The sequence below is a fragment of the Nestor notabilis genome, unplaced genomic scaffold (genome assembly GCF_000696875.1).
Source record: "Nestor notabilis isolate BGI_N333 unplaced genomic scaffold, ASM69687v1 scaffold17848, whole genome shotgun sequence".
Taxonomy (NCBI): domain Eukaryota; kingdom Metazoa; phylum Chordata; class Aves; order Psittaciformes; family Psittacidae; genus Nestor; species Nestor notabilis.
This window is the reverse complement of record NW_009939801.1, coordinates 1-26,457: the sequence shown is the minus strand read 5'-3', so window position 1 is coordinate 26,457 and position 26,457 is coordinate 1. Positions and strand designations below refer to the sequence as shown.

Below are 26,457 nucleotides of genomic sequence, written 5' to 3'. Positions count from 1 at the left end.
AAGTTGCCGGCTGGGCTTGAACCACGACACGAGGGAAAGGAACAAGCCATTGCTTTTCATCCAGGAATGATGCAGATTACTCAAAACTTCTTTTTGTAAGCTAGGAAAGACCAAAACTGTATTCAAGAGCCTTGACTCAGATGATTCAAAATTGAATTCCATCGGGAATTTATGTTACGAACTCAAGGTGTTCAGATGTGCTGCTCACTGACAGAGATACAGCTGGAACATAAGTGAATTTAAGAAAATGTTGAGCACTAACAAAATTCTACCACTTAATTTTAAGAATTCCCAACCTTATATGTTTTTTGAGACTTTGCAATCTTTTATGGCTTGCATTTTGTAAGTCTCCAAGGTGAGCATAATCTAGGTCAGATCCTCAGTGACTGAGTGAAAAAGTTTACTGATTTCAGTGACTAAAGTCTCTGTAAGTCATTAGCAGAAGAAAACTTTGCATGATCTGATTTATTTCTGCTCTAAGACAGAATACAAATGAACAACAATCACCTTAATTTTGCGATTGTTCCTTACAAATATGTATACATACAAAGACAGGCTTGCTCAGAGTCGTGAATAGTTTATGGTTCTGCTGACTTCTAGAGCACTTAACTAAATGCATATCAGGCAAAGATCAGCCCAAAAGATTAGGAACTATAACATTAATTTAGAGAGGAACTGTAAAATTGGTATGAAATAAAATCTCTAAAACAGAAGTAGTATCACATGCTCAGACCATGGCGGTAAATGGAAAACTTACTTTGGTCCCAGTTGTAAAGTATTTCTGTACTAGAATGAAGTTCCCAAGTGCGTAACCAGCACAAAGCCAAGGAAAAAAAAGAAAAATAGGCTATGGCACAGGAAAGGCTAATTTTGCGTTTACATTTTAAGTATACATATTTAACTAGTTACAGTAATGTCTAAGCATAAAGGTATCTGGTGTCTGGAACGTCTCTATAGGGTCACTGAAAGGATACAGTTAAATTCACTTCCAGAGGAGAGATTCTAAGAAACAATTACAATATCACACATAATACAGAGATTTGTGCATGCTATTAATTGCCCAATCACAGAAAATATCACCATGTATTTCTTCTTACCATCAAACTGATCACAGACCCTAACCATGGATCACAAGGTACTGTGTGGTTCATAATATGATCCATGATTCAAGGTCACCATGTGGCAGAATTGTAAACACTCTTCTGCATTACAGCCGTATAGTTAGCAGCTTTTGCAAAAACTTACTAAGGAAGATCTAGATTCCTCACTGGAAAGTTCTTGCTTGCTTGTTTCTTTTTGATGCTGAGATGCCCCTTTCTTAATGAGATATTATTAAATTTGGATTGCAATTAAATATCTGTCTAATTTTATGTCATAGACTCATTAAAACTTTAATTACATACTTTATGAACTATAACACAGTTAGCACAAGTACTATATCCATCTTGATATATATATATACTACACATAGTTTCTCAAACTTTAAATGTGTTTCTTTGAAAATCCTTTTATGACATTCAAAAAATAAGATGCTTCAACAGAAACTTTTGTGAGATCTACTGCACTAACTACAGCAACTTTAAACCTGTCTTTTTGTAGACTCTGCATTTGCCTTTATTCAAGGTCTCTAGATCACAAACTATAGGTTCACTTCATTCAGCAATTCTCTTCAGATTCAAAAGAACCAAAACCTTATTTTACACAGAACTTCTTATTTATTTGTCTTTCCACATTAGAAGTTCTAGTAATTTTAAAATTTTGCAGTGCATAGTAAATATGGACCTATCTTACCTTCCATGCGTTCAACATAGCAGTACACATCGTAAGTTTCATTAGGAAAACGGCGTCCGTATGTTCTGACTCCTTTTTTTCCCATTTTATCTCCAAAGCAGCCTATTCTTGGATGTCTAATTGGGTACCTGAAATGCAACATGCTCATATTTGTTATGATAATTCAGCATTTTAAGTCTGTAAAGGCTAAGCATATTAATTTTGAAAAACTGTCGAGTGGCCTTTTAAATGTCTCACCTAACAGTCTGGTCAGACAACCAGCCAGCATCACATTGCTCAAATCCATCTTCGTAGGCTGCTTTCAGTTGTTCTGGGCTTGCTATGACAGCACCATTGTCCAGACAAGTCTGCTGAGCTTGCATAAAATTCAAAGTATACCTGCTGGTTGCTGCACGATAGTGAAATACAACACCTGAAAAGGCAAAACCCTTACGTTAGGGACGCATTTTGCATCATTTCTGAAACCATCATCATAGTGTAACTTTACCTAGGTACTGTTACAATGCTGAAAGCAGATGGGTAGAATAAAAATAGCAAAAGGCTGAGAGATATGTCACCATATAAGTGATGTCCCTCCCTCTTGTGGCTGCTACCAGTAATTCTGTAACATTGTATGTTATTAATAGTGGGTGAAATTATATTCACCATACATGTACAAAAACAGTTATTAAACCATATATGTATTTTCACTGCTGTATTACATAAAATGGTAATTAAAAGGGAGAATGAATGCTAAAATCTGTCAATGTCTTCACAGTTACCCAGACACCTCTAGTTCCAAGTGCTGGTCAGCTAATTGCACTGCAGGCAAGGCTGCTTATGCCAACAGTGCTACCTGACATGTTGGCTTATTGGCCTGTATGACACATCCAACTGTGAATCAAACTGCGTGACCCAACAACAATAAGCACATCTAGACTTCAGGAAAAGTGGGTTTAAAAATAGGCTTTCCAACTTAGCCATCTGCTGTAACTGCATGCAGGAATGTCAACAGGGAATGGGGGATCCCTGAGTGCTTGAGGTCTGCTAGCTGCATTGAGACATGCAACCAATCCGGATACCAAAGTAATTGTACTTTTTGATGCCTATTTGTTAATCAGTGATGTCCCTGATGCCTGCTGTATGAACTAAAGCCTACTACAGATATAAAATTTACAAATACGTGGCTGTTGTAGGTCCATTTTTCATAGCCGTCTTTTCCTCCAAACACTACAAATGATACAGACAAAACAAAGCTTGTTTTTATTTAGGGACTTTCTGGTTCTGGAAAGAATCTCAACAATTTCAGAAGTTACTTGAGCACATCAGACATTTAGAGCAGGAGGCCTAGAGTTAAGATGGTTTTGATTAAGGTGGGATCTGCCTAGAAGCCACATTCTGTTTTCTACATGCACATAATTCCCAATGAATTCAGCAACAGCTGCAGATGCACACCTAAAACCATAAAGGACACCGACTCCGAAGTGGCAGAAAACAGATATTGCACCATGCAAAATCATTCCTCCTCTATTGTGTCTTTTAAAGTTTAGCATCAAAAGGATGTCGCCTGACGATCTCTAAAAAATAACCTTCAACCTCATTTATTGCACTCTAAATGCTTCAGAAGCATTACAGCACCGTAAAACATTACAGAAGGTAATGCCACTGCACAGAATGGCTACAAAGAAAGAAAAATAAACTATAAAGTGTTGATTTTCTCTGCTGATTTTATTGGAGTATTTAAAGATGAGGATATAACATACTGTAATACTGTTTGGGAAAATGGTGGCAGTGTAGCAATGTAACAGCAAACCTTTGTTCTCAGGGTGTTGTTGAAAGATGGAAAAAGTCTGCTAAGTTACAAGTAAACAGAAATACAGGTAACTTAATGAAATGTTGATCCAAAGGTTTCCAAAATAATTATAACTACTTTTTCTCATGCAGGCAAATTCACTAGAATTTTGCCAATTCTCAAAGGTCTGGATATGGCCAATAAATTGAAAACACAAATTTTTGTTCTTGTCATGATTCACTAAGAAAGTTTCTGAAATTAGAATAGAATACATTACCCAAAAACTAATCACAGGTAGACCTCAATCGTCATTTATTTTATCAAATCTACAGGAAGAGAAACAGGAAGTGGAAGAGGAAACACTGGGAATCCTCGTGTTTCCTTGTTTAATATGGAGTCACACACCAGCTGCAGCCTCTAGCTGGAAGTTTACAGACCACTAATGTCCCCATAAAATGCCTTTTCAGACCACTGACAGAACCCATCACAAGTGGTTCTTCTTCCAAGAATGATGTAATTTTAGCTTCAAATGGACCCAACCATTGTTTAGGAACAGTGACAAGTGAAGAATACACCCTGAAAAATTATGAATATGTTAAATATGGCTAAATTAAACATCCCAGGTGTCTGAAATTCAGTCATCAGGACTGTTAAATTGTTAATTTAGTTCACTTTATTATTTGGCTGAGCTCCCATAACACCCTTCTAAACAATTTGGGGGCAGACTTCAGGAACAAGCAAAGACCAGAGACAGCTTCCATTGGGCATCTACATGGGAAGCAAATGAGCGTAACAGCATGGATAGGGGCCACACTGCTCCAGACAACCTCAGTGCTAAAGCACAGCCTCAAGCACATTTTCTTGTTAATGCGAACTATCTGTATCAGGCAGGACTGAAAGGGAATATCAGAGAGATAGCTTTACTATCCCCTATATCCTTTCACTTTCTTTGTTAAAAGACATCCTCCACTGCATGGTTAGGGCAAATTTACATACCATTTACACTGCTTTAAGATGTGCAAAACTTTATTTATACATATATATATATGTATATTTTTATGCATGTGTGTGCTTACACACATATTTTGGCTTTGTGTGCCCTAAACAACACGGTCCTTGACCACACATGTTAGACATGTGGTATGTGTTGGACATATACAGAATTTAGTAACATTGGTTGCTACCATTAGCAAGTTACCTGCTGCTATAAATGAGCATTATTATTTTCAGTGGTACATTAGTAAATAAAAACATGAGTTCAGGTGACCTGCTTGGTGTTCTGGGTCCAGAAATAAGAAATGGGTAAACTTTACAGTGCTTACAACAGAATCAGATAAAACATCTACCCTGAATCATAAGTATGAACCTGTAATAATAAACACAAGCTGGGCATCAGGCTTTACTACATGTTATTGTTGAAAATATACAAACACCTTAAACATTTTTTGGTAGCATTGGTGTTTATGTAGTATACAATATTTAGCACTAACTCACGGTCAAATCCTCAAGTATGCAAAGCAGTTTGTTAATTTCATTTGCAGTTTTAATCTTAATTAAAATGCATTTTACGTTAGACTATTTGCTTTTTTGTTGTTTGTGTTGTTGTATCATTGAACTTGTTGGGTTTTTTTTAAGCTTCCTACTACTTAAATATATGAGCGCATTCTTCACAAACAGCTATCTTACCTCTCTTCTTCTACATTGGAAGCAACCACTGCCTTTCCTTGCTGGTGTATGTTTGGGATCCCTGTGGTACCTTACTAAGGCACGACTAAAGAGTTAATGTCACCGGCAATTTAAATTAGCTTTTGCAGTTCTGAGAATAGCCTTTGGTCATTTGTAAATCCTGGAAAGGAACTTGGAGAATGCTTTGTTCTCCTCGCTCTGATCCAAAAAGTAAACTTCACCTATTCTTAAGAGTTGAAGGCTTTTCCATTTCCAGTGAGGAGCTAACGGACATAAAAGAGCCTCCAAGATGAATGGGAAGGAGGACATCAGTATGTATAAGCCTGCGCAACAGCTGCAATAATTAGAAGACCCCCCGGGGCTAAGAAGATTAAATTGCAGGACTTTCATTGTTTCAGTTAGACAGAGAGAGAGGGGCAAAATCCATTGTCGAAGTTTTTGCACTTTAAAACATTTGTAAAGGGGTTTTTTCCCCTTTGTCTATTTCCTCTCTGAATGAAAAGGCAAGAGAGGAGCTGTCCTAGGAACAAATAAAGCAACTGGAAAACAGACTACAACAGTATATTGTTGTCTCTGAACATCTGGCAAAGTCACTGTAATTGCAGGAAGGAGTAACAGCCTCTGCAAGAAATAACACTCACAGAAAAGTTATTTGTAGCATCCAAAATTCACTTCTGTCAGAGCAAAAGAGAATGTCTTTTAATCATTTATATCTTAGACCAGAAAATGAAAGCAAAGTATTTCACTTTAACAAACTAGGGTTTGCTGGTTCTGTGGTTTCACAACCTTTGGATTGCAGCTTTACTTTATTACTTGCCAGGATATCATGCACACAAAATGTCATGGAACTGCAGGGGAAGGACTCCTGGTATGGCTAATAAATTACAGGTATACAGAAATAACACTTGTTAGTTCACTAGTGAGCTCACACTGCTGCAACATACATTCTTGGTGTCACATAAAGCCTGAATTTCAGAAGGTATCTCACACAGCAGAGAAAATTTAAAGAGAAAATACTATGATGGTTGTGGTTGTTATTCTGATAATTTTTATGTTCAAGCCTTAGCCACTGTAATGCAGACCCATGAAATAACCCCCAACCTACTATCAAAGCTACTACACATTTTGGTGATCCTCCTCCTCTTGAATGCAGAGGAAAATTTACATTACAAATACATGCCAAAATAGAGTTTACAGGACTGAGGACTGTATGAAAGGAAGCAAGAGGGCAGCATTTTCAGCTTCCTGCATGAATAATTCATTTTGTGTCCCTCGTTTGAGGTCTCACATATATCTGTGACCCTTGTCTTGGGCTTTGGCAACCTGAGAAGTACAGGCTTGCTTTGCATGGGCAGGAGCTCTCTTGCCAAACTCCTCAGGGAACTTCTCCTCATGGGGACAGAAAGTGCATACCTACCCCTCTGCTCTGCCAGCCCCAGTCCTCCTGCTCTCCAGGGACAGAGATCAACTCAGACGATGCTCCTCCATGCAAAATCTTTGTGTCCACCCTCACAGAGCAACGCAGCTGCATGCAAGTATATGCAAGCTCCTCTGACAAAGTTGATCCAGATAAGAAAAGTGATTAATGTTGAGATTTATATGTGTTTTTCTCAGGGGAATGACTTCTTTACTACATCTATATTAATCTCTGAATAGTCAGTGGGACCATCTGCCCGTTACCTCTGCACAGCAACATAGTAAGTCACACAAGTGTTCACTGAGGCCAAGGCTACACAAATTAAAATCACTTAAAGAAACATAAAAATAGAGTGTCTCAGAACTGCCCCCATACTTGGGGGTGGGCAACAACATAAAACCAGTTTACTCATTATCACTGGCCTCTACTCTAACATCTTGCAAGTGAAGCCGTGCCATGTGCTGCATGGACCAAAGGTCCTCCATCTAGCCTGATGCAGAAACCCCGCCAGCCTGTCCATTAGCTGACATGAGACATTCAAGGCCAGTCTGGATGTGGTTCTGGTCAACCTGATCTACTTGATGTCGCTGCTCATTGCAGTGGGGTTGGACTAGAAAGGAAGGGACTAGGTCCCTTCCAACCAAATTATTCTGTGATTCTAGGAGGGACACATTTGCTTCCCTGTTTCCATGCATTGCACATAGACACTGGGACTTTCTAGCCCAGAAGTAATTTTCCTCTCCCACCCTTTGATGGCTCTACCCATTGTGCTCTCTCCTTCCCAGCTACAAAAGTCAGAGATTCCTTGCGATATATGATGCAGGAGAGTAAAACACGGGCTTAAAAATACGTCAGCCCACATTGATTTTGTTAGCAAAGAAGCACGGAAGGTCAGCATCAAGAGACAGTAAAGTTTTGGGATAGATAAATCTAAAAGATTAAATAAAAGCATCTCTTCAAATGCAGTACTTCAGATATAATGAAGGGGAGTTCTGACTGTAGAGAGAACAAAGCAATTAGGTTGTCAACACACAATCCCTCAGGGCTAACAGCGCAAGTGAGTGGCAGCTTCCCACATTGCAAACAACTCCCATTTATCATTATAATGCCTGTAAGAAAGAAGATCTTGCATAAAAATGAAAATGTGAATTACCATCTACTCTGCTTCCCTAATTGATGCTTGTTTCCATTAACAAGGTCACTATTTTAAGTGTAGGATTTTCTTTATTGTCTTAAAAAAAAAAAAAAAAAGAAAGAAGACTAAAATAGCTTCTCAGGTTTGCAGCAAAGCCAAACACAAACTACCAAAATGAGACCCATGTTAACAGTGTTCTCCCAAATCAACAGTAAGAAAAGGATAAAGTGCTCTTTAAAATGTATTCACTAGCAAGATACAAAAAAAAAAAAGCAGCAAAACAGGAGGCATCCCATTTGCTACTTTGACCCCTTTAAATCAAGTCATCTCCAAGAAGGATAACAAAAAATCAGCTTAAGTGAGAGGTTTTTCAGATTTTTTTCATTTTGATTACATTTGGTCATACATGCTATTTTTTATTGTCCAATATCATACAAAATAAGAATTTCATTAAATATCCAATTATGTTCCAGAATGAAGAACACTGTTACCTTGCATTTCTAGGTCATCTTTTCACAAGGTATCTCAAAACTGGTTTATGTAATGGACCTTTTTATAAGGAGAGAGAGGGAATAAACATGGACAATAGCAATGCTTTTACAAAATCCTTTCTGGTGTTCACCAAAGTTTGCTTTGCCTGAAGGTTAGAAGTCTAGTCTAAGCTAGTGATCTAAACCTCTCTAACTGGTGACCAGGGGTATGGATTGGCAGAGAGCACATTTCACCCAAATTCTCATCAGAGGAGCTGAAGGTAGCACCAGCCTGTGCGTTCAGCTTAGACTAGGTAGGTGACCTTAAATTGTCAAAGGTGAAATAAATCCCACCCTCACTTCAGGTTTCCTGATTTCAGACCTGGCATCCAAGTCAAGACTGTGAAACTGCACTTGGTAAATTATTAACAGGCAAGCAAATACTTGGGGATGATCTTCAAAATGTCATCAACCTCTACCTTGTTCACAAATGTTTCTACTGGGATATAATGAAAACCCAACAGTGAAAAACCAACAGTGCTCAAAAGCAGCTTAAGGTGGGGAGGAAGTATTAACTACTGAGAAGGGAAAACCATTTCTCAAGTACCTGAAGTCTCCTGAGACCTGACATTTTCAAGACACAGTGATAAGGAAATGACTAAGAATAAAGACAGAATCATAGAATCATAGAATGGTATGGGCTGGGAAGGAACTTAAGATCATCCAGTTCCAACCCCCATGCCACGGGCAGGGACACCTGCCACTAGACCACAGAATCATAGAATGGTTATAACATTCAGCATTAAAAAACTGTGAGGCCAAGGATGAGACAGTATGACTTGTGGGGTTAGTAACATCAAGAGGGGTCAGAATAAAACACTCAAAACACTGTAAGAATGGTGAAATTACAAGAACTGACAAAGGAGAAGCTGGTTCTGAGGAAAAGGGAAAATTTCAGAGGGATGTGCAAAGACAACACGCAGAAGGAAAAATGAGTATGAATGAGTTATTCTGCATATTTCTCTTCTTGTAAGAAGTCGAAGCATGTAACACTGCAATATTGTTAGATCTGGTTTGAATGTAAAATATCCCTGAGGTAGATGTAATTACAACAGCAATCAGGGTGCAAGGAAAGCATTCCCCATGACTAGTAACAGGAATGGATGTATCTAGTGTGATGAAACGGCCTCTGCCTGAGCCTGTAGACCTGTCAGCGCTAGTACTGTCCCCTGCCTCAAAGACCAGCACTGTGATTGTGATTAATGAGCAGGGCAAGCATCTGGCAGCCCCAAAACTTCCTGTGTGGGTTACAATTGAGTGTTTCTCTCATCTTTTTTACACTTTCACCAGCTGTAAAATGAAAATAGTATCATATTAGTTCAATCTAACCCCACTGATCTTAGAGATGAAATATGTAAAGCACCTGATAACCTGTGTGAATGGGTGCTCTTGCTTGATTTCAGGATTAATAAAAGCATGTTGCACAGTATGTAACATGGCTGCTTGCAAAACCAAAGGAACTAGAGTAAGTGACCCAGCACATCCTGTGACTTTTCCCAGATCCCCAGGACTTAACACGCAACTGACTCACCCAGTTAGTAACACAAACACAAACTCCTAGTAAAAACTAGACAGTTCAGACTTAGCTTTAGGCTCAGTAGTTTAAACAGTGTTAAAATCAAATTATTTCACCTCTATCTCAAGCTAATGATGCACACACAGGTTAGCACTGCTCAGCATATACAAGATACCATGTTAAGCCACAGTGTTCTGGTGATGCGTCTGATCTCCTCATGAACAGAATTTAAACAGCTGTTGATACCCAAGTGGCTGGCACAGGGTGTGCCTATAGTCAAAGGAAAAGCATAGAATTATGGCAGTTTCCAAGATCCTGCCATTCTTTAGAAAGATTTTACCTGCCAAAAAAAAAAAAAAAACCAAAACGGATGTAGTAGAAATATGCAATGTAGAAACAAAGGCAATGTGGGTGATCAAACACACACACCTTCCTTGTGAATAATAACTAACTTATCCAGCTGTGGTCTAACATAAAGCCTCTGCTTCAGGAAGTTCATGGGTGACAAGTCTCAAAAAAACCACATTACAATACACAGGAAAAATGGGTTTGTTTGCCCTTTGGTATCAGCTATGGCTGCTTTCCTTGGAACAAGACACTGGGACAGACAGATATTTGTCTGAAATGATGCAGACATGATTTTGGTTTTGGTCTAATCTCTGAGGAGCAAAAATTAGGCAACAGTTGATTATAGTTATGGTGAGGTAGGATTCAATGCTGTAGCACTGAGTCAAAGCACTGAAAAATGGGTTTGTCATGGTCAAAGGGGCAGTTTTGTATTTACATTCCATGTTCTTGGTAAAGCTAGTATTTACACTGTTGTTAATAATATATAAATCTGACTTTTCTGAACTTCAGAAGTTTATCTGCCGTGTAAAAATAGCAAATTAGCTAGATATCTACATACAAATTATCAAATTTATCTGTTGTGATAGCTACACAGAGAAAAATAGATGCACAGTTATATGCATCTTCTGTGGACAGTCTTGGTCTTGAGACTCAGACCAAAAAAAGGCATTAAAAGATTTACTGTTTACTTTCAATGACTAATACCAACTGTTCAGCTTGTACAGCTTAACCTGGGAAAAACTATGCTGCAGAGAAAATGATACTTAGAAATATGATTTTTCATTCACAATATATTCCATCACTGGTAAAATACAGTCATTTTATGCACAATTTTTATATTCCTAGCATATCTAAATAAAAGGATAGAAATAACAATTACAGCATTTTTTCTTATTCAAGTTAGCTTGTTTATTCTCTTATTTGCAAAGATTGATTTGAAAAAGAAACAGCACAGCTGTCTAAACTTATCTACCAGGCTTCATTAATTCTGGAATGTGCTTTTTGTTTGAAAGTTTCAAGTGGGGGAATGATCGTGGAAAGAAATGGAAATACTGACAATATCTAGAAATCAAGTCCTGCATTGCTTTCAAACTACACACACAAAAAAAAAAAAAAAAAACCAGGCATACAAAGCCTGTAAAGTTCTTATGATAAAAGAGCAATTTCACTTACTTCATGAGAATATTGCAGACAAAATTTGGCCTCCTTCATTTGGTCATTTTAAGAAGTTTATTAAATTAGGCTTAATGCACAGAACAGTGTTATCTCTTAAAGAAACAAATGAATGTTGCTTTCTAAAGCACTAGTAAAATTTCTTCTTGTACAGAAATTGCCCCACACAGGAGAATTTTGCAGAAGCTTCCTATCTTTAATAAGGCGATTCTGCTTCATGCTAGAGTTAGGCTGTGTGATCAAGCAGGTATTACCTGAGCCAGAGTTGCCACTTTTAATGCATGCTTTCAATCGACTGAAAAGCTAAAGCAACATGCCTGCTCAGTCCTCAAGAGAGTGCTACACAAATGCACTTTATTTTTCACTTGTGATGAACAAAAAATGTGCAGACTAGCAAAACTGGTGATAATTTTAGCAGCACTTCATGTGTCGCCCTACAAGCACCAGCTCAACCTGGGAGAGCTGACCAAAGTGCAGTGCTGAACTATGCTGGCACTCAGCTCTAAGGTTACGGAGAGTGTAGGTCTCTCCAACTGTTATGACAGTTGGTTGCAGATTCATCAAGAAAAAATAATGGAAATAAATTACTTTTGGGACGTGGTGGTGGTGGTGGTTTTAAGTAGAAGCTGTAATCACAAAAAACCATACAGTCTTACTGAAATAAGGGCAGAAGATCTGAGCAGCAACATTTACATGTAATCCTTATGAGCCTGAAAAATGGCACTTATTTACTAAATGCAGAAAATGGAGTGCACATATTATAATCTAACAATGCTATTTTTCATTTTGATCAAGATCTGGCTTTTTTCCCCTCCTGAAAAGAGCAATTGCAGAAAGAAAATGCAGTATGTGAAATTTTCTTTCAATTTAAAAAAAAAATAATAATCTGATTAGCTCATCTCATTTCAGTGTTTTGCAGATGCACTAACTACAGAAGCCAAAGTATTGCCATAAATCATCACATATTTTATTGCAGTAAACATCTGCTACTCCTGGAGATATATATATATGTGTGTGTGTAGTCAAGGGAGCACTTGAAAAGGAGTAAGGAATGCCAGGTACACTAGTTACTAAAAAGTAATGTTCAAACCAGGATTTCTTTTGCTTTTACCATTAGGACTAAAGAGTTTAAGAAGTTATAGAGACATTAATGGTTACACTAATTTACTGTATTTCCAAATTAAGACCACACCTTCAGAACCTTTTGTTGAATCAATGTCAAAAGACTGCTCAAGTTAGATTAAACATATTGGAAGAACAATGCAGTATTAAGCTCACCAAAAAAATCTTAGCCAAAGCCATAAATTCTAGCAGCAATTAATGTTTGTTTTGGGATTCAGTCACTTGAGTAAATACTGAACTTTCAAAAACACCTAAATGCAAAGGGGTGCAAACTAAGGCTCAGGCAAGCTGGTACATCCACACAGCACAGTGTTGTTCTAAGCACAGAGAGTAATCTGGGTCCAGAATTGGCATTTACACGGCACAGAGCCTGCACTAATACATCCTGCCTTTCAGCACAGTTTGTTAGATCAGACTCAGCGCCAAACTGACAGGGCTATACAGCATCAGGCTCTGGAGCAGTTTCCACACTGCACTTAACATGTTGTATAAGCAGGAGAGAAACACCTATAGCCCAGGTGCAATTTTTGCCACTTACGTGCTTTTGAAAGTCCTGCCTCTTCTATCTCTTTACATGTACACTTCACCCCCTCAGAGTTTTGGAGGCTATTTCCTTATAGCTGTGGCAAGCAAACTCTTAGCACATGCAAGAACATAAACAGCCACCTCCCTATTTGTTTTCCTGCAACTTCTGCTACATGGGTTTCCTCCTATCTATCCAAGCTGTATTACATGGGCAAAAGAAACTTTTCCTTTGTGCTTGACGTTCCTAGTTATATGTTTGATTACTAACTTTTACTGTTTTAACTGGGATCACTTTTGACTATGAATGAGATAGATAAATACTTACCCTCAACAGCCAGTGATACAATGCCTTGAGTGTCTTCAACTCCATACATAACATCACAGCGATACACTCCTGCATCACTTGCACGCAGCTTAGAAAAAGTCAGTGAAGCATCACCAGTCTCCTCTGAATGGGTTGGAACAGACACTCTGTCTTTGTAGCTTTGACCTATTTTGATGTTGCCATTCTGGGCCACAAGGACTGTGGTTTCTTTTGCATCTTTTCCACTTTTATCCAGTTCAACCTTTGACCATTTGATTCGAAGATACTCAGCTGCATAGCTGGAGGAAACAGTGGGTGTGGTTGAAAAGAGGCACGGCAGGACTGAAGTTCCAGAGAGGGATCCCTTTATCATGGTGGTTTTTTCTGCTTTAGCTTGAAAAAAGGGAGAGAGAGGGACAGGAGAAATCACATTAGTGGAGCAGCAAAATTGGAAACAGATATTGTTATTTAACAATACAAGGCATGCAATACCTGAAATCCATGAACCTTATCTGATTTGTAACAGGACTGATTAGTATAAGCTAAAAAAAAGAGTTTGCGTCAATATCCTAGGCTGCCAATGGAGTCCTTTTCTGTTTGGGCAAATTTAATTCACTGCTCTCTGACTTATTGTCTCCACTTGTTATAGCCACCAAGTTATTGACCTTCTTCAGAAATTATTTTGATATTTCAGATAGCAGATGAACTGTAAGAGCTGTGGGATTTTACTTCATAGGAGGAAGACCACTCTGAGTGAATGATGGTGAGTTACCTCATATCTATTGCTGGCCAAAAGCATGCATACAGGGGAGCTATTGATGTATACACTTTGCCTTACCTCACAGTGGTTTGTTCATTTGCTCATGTCCTAAGAGTAAAAGCTAGCTCATGGCTTTGCATACATGACAACCCTTACTCCATTATTCTTCCAAGGGTTAACTTGTTTTATTGCACACATGCTGAAACAAAGGCCTTTCCAGAGAGATCCTCCCAAAGATTCATTCTTTTTAAATTATTTCCTTATAGCCTCAGGGACTTTGACACGTTGCAGAAATAAAGTATTTTGGGATGTTAAGCAAAAAAAGGAAGCAAAGCACACAGAAAGCCCCTACTTGGCTCAGACTTGACATGATAGGACCTTTATCATTTTTTATGACATCGCCAGCTGCAAACATTTTACAGTGAAATGCTTCCATCTGAAAATATCCTGAGGGGGAAGTTGACTACTGTTCTTCTAACCTGCATACAGCAGCTCTCTGAAGAGAGGATTTCTGTTAAATTTATTTTTTCATGTTACCTTATTTCATCACATATAATGGCTTAATGAAGATTAAAAGCTGATGCACAACAGTATCTAACTTATCTCTTTCACTGTCCTGCACTCTAACATTTTTTGAAAGGTGGAATATGTTAAGCCTTAATTCAAAGTGAGTTAGGCTTCACAAAGTTTAGAAATACAGTAATTTCAAGTAGTAGCCACCAACAGAGTGATTCATTAAATATGAGACACCAACACATGAAAATTATCTAGCTGTTTGTCTATCATCACAAATATAATCTCTCCGTAAAGACTAAAAGGTTGGAGGGGAAAAGAGAAAGAAGAGCAGAGGAAAAAGGAAAATTGCTCATTAGGTTAATTATTTTTAATAGAGAGAGATGACTTGTACAGCATAAAGAATTAATTGTATCGTTTAAAAAGGTTCAGTACAAGAATCATCAGCTTGATGGCCAAGCATTTTAACAATAAAGTACTAACTAGAAAAAAAAAAAAAAAAAAAGTAGACTGGCCAAGGAAGACCCAGAAGTTTGAATGGAAGTCTCTCAGAACCTTTCCATCCATGCCTACCTAACTGGAACTTCTTGGGAACACAATGCAGATACAGTCAAGACAACTGTATCAAAACTGATTAGGCCAGAGAAAATGTTAACGACAACAGGGTAGTGCTGTGCCAAAACAGCTGCGTTGCACCCAAAGCTTAGCTGAAAACTTCACATGGAATGACACTGTCTGAGCACATTTAACAACAAGATGCTCACTGCGATTCAGGGAGATTTTCATTGTTCCATTAACTCATACACAGAGACCAGTGATGGTACAACTCACATGTAACATTCAAACTAATTACTTCATACACTTTGGGCCCAGACCCATCAAAAACTCTATATATAAGACAGGGAAAGACAAAAGTAGGTCCAGTATAAAACTGAAGACTAGAGAATTCACAAAGTTTGAAGACAAGCCTGCAGAAGTTAGTACAAACTAAAGGTGAGCTCAAAAGCTTTGACCGAATACACTTTTTCTGGGGGGGGAGGGGGAAGCTATTGAGAGTTGGGAGGATTTTTAGTTCCATAACAAAATGAAAGCTCAACTCACTGAGAATCAATTGATTGCTAAAAACTAGAAAGAACTGGTTTTATCCTGAAAATGTACAGTATGGAAACACCACTGCTTTTTATATCACTTTCAGTTTCTTGAAACTTCACCAAGTTACAGTGGGATAGAGACAAAGAAACAGAATGAACACTCACTTTTATCAGTTATGATGGAATTACTGCCAAATTGCACAGGTGAGAGATTAAAATCAGTCTCAAAATATTTAGTATTTATTACGATCTCTTGTCATCTATATACATTACAGGAACTTCTTAAATGAAAAATTACCTAGTTATAATTATCCTGATAGGCAGAATTTTAATAAACTTTTGAGAACACTGTTTCTGGTTATGACTGATCTGGAATATCAGCACTAACCCTGAGGAAATTTCCTCTCTTTAAAATCTGTCTTCACATCAGCAGACTGAAACCCTCGGCAAACACCACATATGATCATGATATGCAAACTAGATCTAGCATAAACTGGGCTACATCCCAGAATAGGAGACCATGTAGCTACACACATGCCCATCTATGTGTAGAAAGCATTATAAAACACTATATAAAAGCACTTTTTGTTTTGACAAGAGGAGGGAAGAAGAAGGGAAAAGAAAAAGAAAAGGGGAGAAACTTTTCCCTATTGAAAAAAAGTTATATTTGCCATTGAAACATAAGATCATGTGATGATCCTGAACAGTTCCAAAAAGTTTGATTTCTTGCAGCAGACTGAGTTAGTCAAGCCAAATTTACTGGCCAACACAGAAAGCATCAATATCTTCTATTAATCCATATGGCCATTTTGTTACTTTAGCATTTTCCCAATGCTTATATCCCATGTTATGTCTCTTTTTCAGCCACTATCAATATCATCAATTCCTTTGATAAAGAATATCAAAGACTATTCCTTAAAAGGGACATGACGTGCAAAAATATGAACAAAACATTTTGTAACTCTCTGTAAACTGGAAAACAAGCTGAGAAAACGGGCATTTGCCAACATTGTTTTATACTGTATCTTCATCTCACTATGTAGGACTTAACAATACTTGTAATATCTTGTACTCTTAAACAAAAGGACAGTTTTGAAATTACCAAACTGGTTGGCACCAGCTTAGCATGTGAAGAACTTCTTCCTTGAGAACAAAGACTTTTTCCCAGAATTTTTACATTTTTCTGTTGTAAATGTTACGAAACTCTTAAAATAAAAGTCTAAAGAGGAAAAATACCCCAACAAAATAAATAAAAGAAGCCATGACAGAATAACATAACGTGCAGACATCATAGGTATACACACATGTATTTTATAGCACACATAGAACATAAACATGATCAGATAAACTCACGTTTAAACTGATGTATTGTTTATATACATTTGAAAGGACTTTATCATACTCTGCATTCTAGGGCATTTTTACTCTTTCGGATTACAGGGCTTTCAGGAAAGCATACTCACTCATGACATGACAAATAGTCACTTAAAACAGGTAAGATAAACTCCAACATTGATCATAATCACAATGTCCAGCAAGTAAGCTACAATATTCTAACACTAGCTAGCTCAAAATGAGTAAATGCCACACTAAGAGTAGGTGTAAACCTTGGTTATGAACTTTTGTCACTGATTCTTCACATGTATTGGGGCAAACAGCAAAGGTCTTGCAGAGGGGCATACCCATGACCCCAGAAGTTTACACCATATTTCCTGCTGCTTTCCTGACACACATCTTCTGAGAATTTAAAGTCTTAAAGAAACCATGCAAATCCATTCTCAATTTACCCTCAAAGGAAAAAATACTTCTGTTGCTACAATCTAATGAGCATGCCATGCATATGTGCTAGGTATTTATGAATAGGATCATTCACAAAGATGAGAGTGGAAGACAGAGAGAAAAAAAATGGAATAACGATCAGTGGTTCTAAATTAAGCCTCAGTTTTGTTATGACTTAACATTAAGACTCACTGACTCCAACATTTACACTTTAAAAATAAATGTTGATTTTGACAAATTTCCCATATGACCCTTGAAAGAAAAATTTTAAACTTCCAGAGCAATTTCACCTCAAAGCTTTTTAAAGGAAATATTGCAATACATCATACTGAAGTGACTGTGTGACTAAATTTGATTAAGTCAAATACACTGTGGGAATGCAAGCGTGAGGATTTGTGTTTCATGAAAGATTTCAAAGTTTCAATTTTATGTTCAAATTGAGGATTTAAAAAGAAAAAAAATAACTTAAAATGTGTGACTTTGAAATTCAGAGATACATTTTTTATTTTATTTTTTAAACAAAAGCTGTAATTGTAAGGATTGTCTGTAATCTTGTAACACTCCACCTAAAAAATAGTATTACACAAACTGACTGACATTTGTACAAACCAGAAAGGTATGAGTTGATCTCACAGACTCCATGGGATCATTCCATGAAAAAGTTTCATCTTCATCTTCTTCTCCATGGCCATACTTTGAGTGTGTTTAAGACTCTGTATGGCAAAAGTATGTCCCTTAACTTCAAAAATAAACGCACAAAGCTCACAGTGTATTCTAGGAACATAAGTCTATTCCAAAAGATTCAGGCAAATAAGGACCAGTCAGAACCTGGTCTATATTCCTGAGAACTTTTAACATCATGTTCATATGGAATTTGTTTAAGGACTAAAGATTCTACACTGGAGACAACGCAAGTCCCCTAAGAGGTGATAAAAGGTTGAGTAAGTCAGGGGGCATCTAAAGGTGCCACCCCATGTTCTACCACTCTAAGGATCCATTCCACTCCACTTACAGTGATCCAGACCCTGAATTCTGATAACATTTGCACAAGACATTGAGTCAAAGGTCTGATCCAGTAGAAAAATAACTTCCAAGAAATGCCATATGCTCTTTCTAACAAGTTGCTTACCTGTTTCAGCTGGCCATATACCCACATAATTACTAGTGTCAGCACAAAGAAAAGCATGAAAACTAGCACCAGGGGATGGCAAAGAGGCAGGACTATCCCACCTAGTGCTAAAATGTATGTGCTATTAAACAGACCATGGAATTATGCCCTAAGTAAACAGACTTCCAATAGGTCCTAAGAGAAACATTAGGATCAAATTTCTTGTCAGAATCCTTTGCCTTACTTATTCTAAGGAGGAAGTGATGGTAGGAAACAGCAAAGGATGGCGCTCACAACATTATGGGGGAAAAAGGAGAGAAAAAACAACTCACTTCTTTTTAGTTAGCTCAACTAAGCACAACAGTGCTTTTCTTCATCATACAGGACTAGCTAAAGACTTTGTTGGTAACTGTGTTGAAGAGAGGTAGAAAAGAAATGACTACATTTGATTCTCCTAAAGGCTAAAATCAGTTTTAGGAGTTCCTGGAGGACAAAAAAAAAAAAAAAAAAAAAAGGGGGGGGGGGCCGAGAAAAAGAGTGTTAGTAGTTTCGTGGGAAAAAAAAAAAAAAAAAAAAAAAAAAAAAAATGGAGGGGTGGAAGATTAAGAAAAATCTTGTTTTGAGGCTTGGGAAAGCTATTATCCTGATTTTGTGAGTCTGAGCCTCTCTGGGGATCTTTTCCTTACTAAAGGTTTGACTCAAACTTTCAAATAGCTATGGGAACCACACATGAATAATACTTTAGTGTTAGCATGAAACTGCCAAGAGAAGTGGTAAGGGCCACTCCTTTCCACCCAAACTAAGAAGGCCTGCAGCTGCTCTAGCATGTCCTTGCTGCAGACCTCAGCACCCACGGGACCTGTCACCAGGTTAGCTCATGGCAGAGCCCAACAGGGGGCTGGCAGCCAGACTGCCTACTCCAGAGGCACGTCCCCGGTTGCTCCTTGACAGATCACAGAGTAAAGCAGAAACCAGGGCTACTAGTTTCACCCTGACCACAGAGAGGGTGCAAGTGGTGACCTACCAACCCAAAAGGCTGTGGTATGACATACATGAGCACACACACTGGGATCTGCCTAGGAGGTATTCCAAACTGGTATTCCTGTAGCCGAGAACCTCCTCTATTTCATTCACCACTTCCTAGGTCTCTTCCAGGAACCTTCTCTGCTCCTGTGCTGCTGGCACTTTTCCCTTTGTGGCACTAGGCTGAAGCACCCATGGAAGGTGTCGGCCCCCCTCAACTAAAATTAGCCCTCCCACCAGCCCTCGCACCATCTAGTCCAAGGAGATCCTTGGTGGATCATGGAAAACGAAGGTGTGAGACAGCTTGGCCAACAGGTCCCACATTTCAGAAGCACAAGTTAAATTATTAAAATGCATTCTTAATATTTGGAGAAGGCAATCTATTTTGCTTTACGCAATGTAATCCTATGGCAATTTATTTTTACTTGAATTATAGTAACGACACTTAAAAACTTGAGGAGACACCAGTCAGTTACATAAAACCTTGTCAAAAACATGCCCACACACCAAGGGTTTTCTAAATAAATCAGTATGGAAAAGAAGAGAATATGGAAACAAATTTAACTAGTTACACAGTGCAGCAAAAAAGAGTGGGAGAGGAAAGACCAGAAACTGAATCTCATAAATTTTGGTTATTCGTCACATCCTGGCAAATACCCTACTGATTAAAGCACTGAAAGAGATTTGAATAAATGGTTTTATGCATAACAGACTTACCTTTAGGTAGCATATCTGTTATAACTAATGTAGAGTACATCCATAATATAGTTTTTATACTTAACAACATCTTGACCTACAAATAAAGAACAGAGACATGGTTAATATTGCATTGTGCCCTTAGCAAGTGTTGTAACTCAGTACCTCAGTATTTGCTACAGATATTAAAAGCACTCATCTTCTTAAAAAAAAAAAGGTTCATTGAGACAGAGAATAATTCTTAGTATATTGATCTTCTGACATTTTATTCACTGTTTATAGTTTATTCCCATACAGTGGTAGCAATGTATGAGTACAACCTGATTACTTTTCCCTGATGTGGTGTTGCCAGTTCAAATCCAACCTCTGGGTTGGATATGTCTGTCACACAAACTACCTTGTCATTTGTCAACAGCTAACAATCTGGTTCATGTCAGAAGGGGCTCCCCATGACAAACTTTTCCTGAATTTCAATGGTGAGTCGACATCCATAGTATACCCTTCCTATTGCAAGTTCCCAGATAACTTCCTGCTATGAAGATTTCTCCATACTATATTTTACAGTGGAAATTTGTTAGAATGGCAATGTGCACCTGTCAAATACAAATTCATAATGTGTTTCAGGTTATCAAATCCAAAATGACACTCAGATGTGTCAGTCCCCTTTGGGCTTGCTTCTCACTTCCTTTACAGGCTCCACCTTCTAACATCTGAAGTGTTCTCCATGTGTATCATATGTACATAACAATATCTTGCATGTTCATAACAGTATATCTTCATTTTTATTCTACTTCTTACTTACATATGTTGAATTTGTAAATATCCTGAAAATTTCAGTACACTAACAAAAGCGTTGCGAGTCCTATAAATGTCAACTACTGTAAGGGGTTTATAAATAACCTGTCTTCCACATAGTTACACATATGTGTACTCTAGCCAGCATATAAAATTACTTTCAGCAGTAGTTTGTCAAACAATGCCGCTGAATTTTTTTTATCACAAAATTCCTGATATTGCTGTCAAAATATGTTACTTAATTTCTTTACTTGGGCCAGTAAACTGAACTGATACTTTTCCCTGTCCAAAAGATTACAGTTTAATTGCTTTAAGGAATAGTGAACAGACATTTAATAGATGTCTGTTATAACTATGAAACTTGTACTGCACATATATGTATTTTTAGCATTGTAGTTCTTTAGTACTTACATATAATGCTTTAGGGTTAAAACATTACTAATACTTTCAAAAACCTCAGCAAGCTGTACTGAACACAATAGCAAGACACAGAAAGAAACATCTTTAGAAAACTACTGGTGACATGTTCAATCTCTGGAAAGTTTTCTCCCCAGCTTACAGCTGCAGCCCAAACTTGACATGAGTCTGTGTGAATTGGCATCTATCCTGTAATGGCTGAACAGCTCAGAAAAGATGCAAAACATCTCAAACCAAGCCTTTCCAATGAGGCAATCTCTAACATAACAGCATCATGTTAAAAATTCCCACCCAAAATGGCTGAAAACCCAAGAGCTTTTCATTTGCTATACATGGATGGCCAGAGCTGGACGATTGCACTAGGAAACATATTCTGCAACCTATTCCCAGGGTGTGGAGGAAAGAATACAGCTGCTTTCCTTAAAGCAGACTGCACGTTGCCAAAGACGCCCCAACTCTCTTGCAGCATTCAGTGAGCTGAGTGTATAATGTGATATCACTTACTTTGCAATATTAACTTAGTGGAATTTGAACTTTTTATGACTGAGTCTCAAACAAGAACGGGACTTGGCTTCATTCAGTTTGAGCCCCATCTGCCATAAAACTTTTTCTGAAGACTCTAACACATGCCCCCAACACCAACCAGCCAGAGTTTTTCTCTCTCCCTACGCTTACACAAGCCAAGCTGTACATGGAGAAAATTAAAGTGTCCATTTTTTAACTGAGGAAATCTATACTGTGCCCTAGGATATTATACGTGCCTTGCAATAGGTTGTAACAAGTGAGGAGGTTGCATAAGGTAAGAGCTGCAGACATGGAACTCTTTTTAATGCAAAGGACCAGCTCTGAAATACAGACAGCCACGTGATTGCTTAAATAAACACTTAAATAATCCTCATTATTACACAACATTTAAAAAAAAGGAAAAAAGTGGTTGTGCTGAGACTACACATACACAGACTAGAAGGGCCTTCAAGCAACCTTGTATCCTGAAACTGCTTTAAGCCTCAAGAACCAAATCCACAGCCAACTAGGTCCTTCAGTAACACAAACTCTCAGAAGAGAGCACAAAAAGAAGACCAACAGACTATTTCATTCAAAGGTGGTGAATGCTGGACCTGCCTGCCAGACAGTGCTCTGCTCTGGCCCCTGTGAAAGCAGGGTGGCTCCAGACCTTCCTTTGAGATATTCTGCCCACATGTTTTCCATGTGTCACACACTGGCTACATCAACAGCTAAACAAAGATCTAGAACAAATTGTTTATAAGTTTAGATTTCCATGTTTACCCATATGATCTCTCTCTGCCTCCAGAAGCCAAACTTTGCTTTTGGGACTAGAAACAAGGGAATCAAAGAAAAAGAAAAAAGAATTTTCTTTTCCCTGGAAGATGGGTGTGCTGCACCTAAACAGGGCTGGCTGCATGTTAAGACCACTGCACTGGCCCTGACCAGGAGTGCCTGCATATGTGGCACACGCCAATTGGATGCCTACTGCCCTCAGAAGCTTATTGCAATACAATCATGACAAGAGGTGGTGTAACTGCTTTCACATTTGGTAAGAAGACAAACCCCGCTGCTATGTTCAGAAGCAGCTAAGAGTTCTAGAATCATAGAATCAGCTAGGTTGGAAAAGACATTTAAGATCATCAAGTCCAAAGCAGTGGACTTGTGTGGACTATAAGTGAGCTTCTGCTCTACACTACATATCTAGAGTACAGGGAAGATCTCATATTCCCATTCCTCTTTGTCCATAAGCACAGAGCTCTGATCCTTCAACATCATGTTGGTGACTGCATTGCGAATGCAGTTTGAGGAACCCTCATATCTTCAGCTTCCAGTCACCAAGCACAATACATACAGCCACAATGAAATACAAAAACAGAAATACAACTGCAGAAGAACAATTTCCGAGATATCCGGTGACTGCTGAACTCAGCCATGGCCACAGGAGAGAGCATTCATGGTTGTGATGGCTACTTAGCCTTTTACTGAGTAGTGCAGGAGTTACACCTGCTGCACCAAGAGCTTGGATAGCTCAAAAAGGAAAAATTGCACTGTTTGAGCATGGAGCTTAATATGAGACACCTGCAAAAAATCCCCACCCGACGCTCAGAACATCATCTCTCAACCTTTTATTTTTCTAAATCTCCTCTACCTCAATGTGTTTACTCAAGCAATGAAAAATGTTGGGGGAAAGTTCTGATTTTCAGCCCTTAGGCAACACAAGCAACAGCTCCCATGCAGTTCTCCATGTACAAGGGTTTTCTCACCCCAGTCCTTGGTGAAATCCCATAAACACGAAGTTACTGAGTGCTGTTCAGCTACGGCTCCTAGAATTAAATGTACAATTACCCCTGCCACTCTCTTTAAATGACAGCATGCAGATCACAATGGTGGTACCTTGCTCAGCACCCCAGGTCAGCCTAGCTTTGGAGAGGGGAGTTGTTCAGCCTGGAGAAGAGAAGGCTTCCAGAGGAGATCTTATAACAGCCTTCTAGTACCTAAAAGGCCAACAAGAAACCTGGAGAGGGGCTTTTATATGAAGGGCTGTAGGGACAGGACAAGGGGGAATGGCTTTAACCTGACAGAGGGGAGATTGAGATAAGCTCTTAGGCAGAAGTTCTTCCCTGTGAGGGTGCTGAGGCCCTGGCTCAGGTTGCCCAGAGAAGCTGTGGCTGCCCCATCCCTGGCAGTGCTCAAGGCCAGGTTGGATATGGCTTGGAGCAACATGGTCTAGTGGAAGGTTTCCCTGCCCATGGCAGGGGGTTGGAACTGGATGAGCTTTAAGATCCCTTCCAACCCAAACCAGTCTGTGATTCTATGATTGTATGAAAGCAGAGCTCCGGTGCCAGCAATCCTCCTCAAGAACCACAGGCAAGGAAGAGGCTGCTGCTCCCACCTCAGTCTCTGTTCAGTGCTGCCCACATTTGCAGGCCACCACTAGTGGATGTGACTGCTTCTACCTCCTGCCCTTTTGCTGGCAGGGACTGCAGATGACTCTGATCCCTTGTAGCCTCCTGAGAAAAACCCCTGATCTAAAAAGGGTTTGTATTTCCCATTCCCACACTCTACAGTTGGCAAAAGCCTTTGCTGGCTGCCTGCTGTACTGCCCCTAAGTCCACAGTAATTAGCCAAAATCCTTCTAACCATACCATTTCCACCCAGCCCCCCAGCCTCCTTGGTGTCACTGTACCTAGAATAAGAGAAAACCATAATACTATGGACACAGCAAGAATATCCTGCCAACTCAAGACTGCAAGACTTGAGTAAGTGTTTAATTTCCACCTTCTGTTAAAAAAAGTATCTCACTTAATGTGATCAAACTTGCATTTTCTGCTGGCTGATTTCCAACTGGACTGATCCATTTCACTAGGAGCTACTACAGGCAGACCAATCTACTGTAGTAATTTGCACTGCATTTTTAAACTGGATGCAACCCTGAGCATAGTGTAGTTTAATCAAAAAGATGTCAAGTCCTTGACAAACTTCACATCTTTAAGAATTAGCAGCAGAGGTTGTCTCTGTGGGGAGGGAGCAGGGCTTCTATATTTGCAGACAGTGCTACCTTACCTTACCACAGCAAAACCCCACAGGAGCAATAAGTTCTGATGAAATTCCAGCTCGTGTTTAGTTTACAGTGTAAGCTTGATTTCACACCAATGCTATTTTAATTTAACCAGATGGGAGTACCTCATGTCTTTCTGTTTTAAACTCCATATTAAGACAGAATGAAACATCCTGGTGTGAAATGGACTAAAACCTACCATCCCAAAACTATTCCCAACTTCAGAGAAGTTGGGACAATGAGAAATTATTTGCTTCCACAGAGGTGGCATTGCCTTTAAAGGCTGCAGCTTCTCAGGTCACACTGAGACCGATTCAATACATGTGCTGCAGATGTATTGTGAAAGCTGGACCATGTTCCTTAAACACATAAAAAGGACCTTCTGCCCATTGACCCTTGTTGCCTCCATATAGTGAAAATTAGGTTCACATTGGAAAATTTAAAATAAAAAAATAAAAGAAGGGTGGTTAGGGGAAACCATACCAGAACATGGCACTAGAGAAGTTAACTGAGGTTGCTGCTCCTACTAATGGGTAAAGCAGCAAATTACACAGCTCCCCCGTGAAACACAGTGAGCTAGAAATGACCGATCCCAGACGAAGCACAACTCTCGCTACCTTCCGAGCTCTGCCTGAAACCTTCATCAGTGCTACCCTTTCTCAAACACAAGCAGTCTGCACTTTCCTTTGCCTTTGATCCTTTTAGGCATCTGACTGTTAATTGCTGACATGTACCAAACTCACTGTAAGTGCTGCTTAATTAGCTTTGCCGGTCTCACTGTGTCTCTGCCATGTAGTTATTAATTAGCCTGTGGCGCTGCCACCTGGTGGAGTGAGTCTGTATCCGGCTCACCGGTGGTGTCTGCTTAGCTTATTATCACTCACAAAGGTCCTCCTAAAGCCTCCAAGAAAAGTTCTAGGGGCACCTTCATCCTCCCTTCCTCAAGCACCGGCAGCCACAGAGGGGAACAATTCCAGCGCTGGAGCCCCAGCTTGAGCACACGCAGGAGAGCCGATGGGAGAAGTGACGAGAGCACAGCATGTTCTGGCGCTCCTCACTCTGGCAGATGCTGAGGAGCTGCAGCCTGAGGACTTCCTTCCCAGGCCTGTGCTAATTTGTGCCAGAAGCAGCTCTGGTCCCTCCCGATGGCCTCACAGAGGCACAGTGGAAAAACTGATCGTCAGAGAGAGTGTGTGGAGCGAGGTCCAAGAGCAACTTCCAGCAGCACCCCAAACACCAGGCTCTGCCTTTGCGCCTGCTGCCCAGGATACCCATGGACCTCTTCTGCCCTACCTCTCCCCTGCAGCAACATTATGAAGGGAGCCAAAGTCATGTGAGAGGAGCAGCAAGGGGGAAAAAAATAAATCATAGAATCACAGAATCAGCTAGGTT

General features: G+C 39.2%; 1 protein-coding gene across 1 annotated transcript; it reads right to left on the bottom strand.

The window, feature by feature from the left end:
* Window positions 1-1,791: 1,791 nt before the first annotated feature.
* On the bottom strand, window positions 1,792-20,379 carry LOC104410006 (versican core protein-like; the record flags this gene model as incomplete). The annotated part of the gene is made up of 4 exons (XM_010020055.1): window positions 20,310-20,379; window positions 13,340-13,711; window positions 2,029-2,203; window positions 1,792-1,919 (listed from the first exon to the last, which is right to left on the bottom strand). Coding segments are annotated over exons 1-4 (745 nt in total), but the record flags the coding sequence as incomplete, so codon positions are not given.
* Window positions 20,380-26,457: the final 6,078 nt, after the last annotated feature.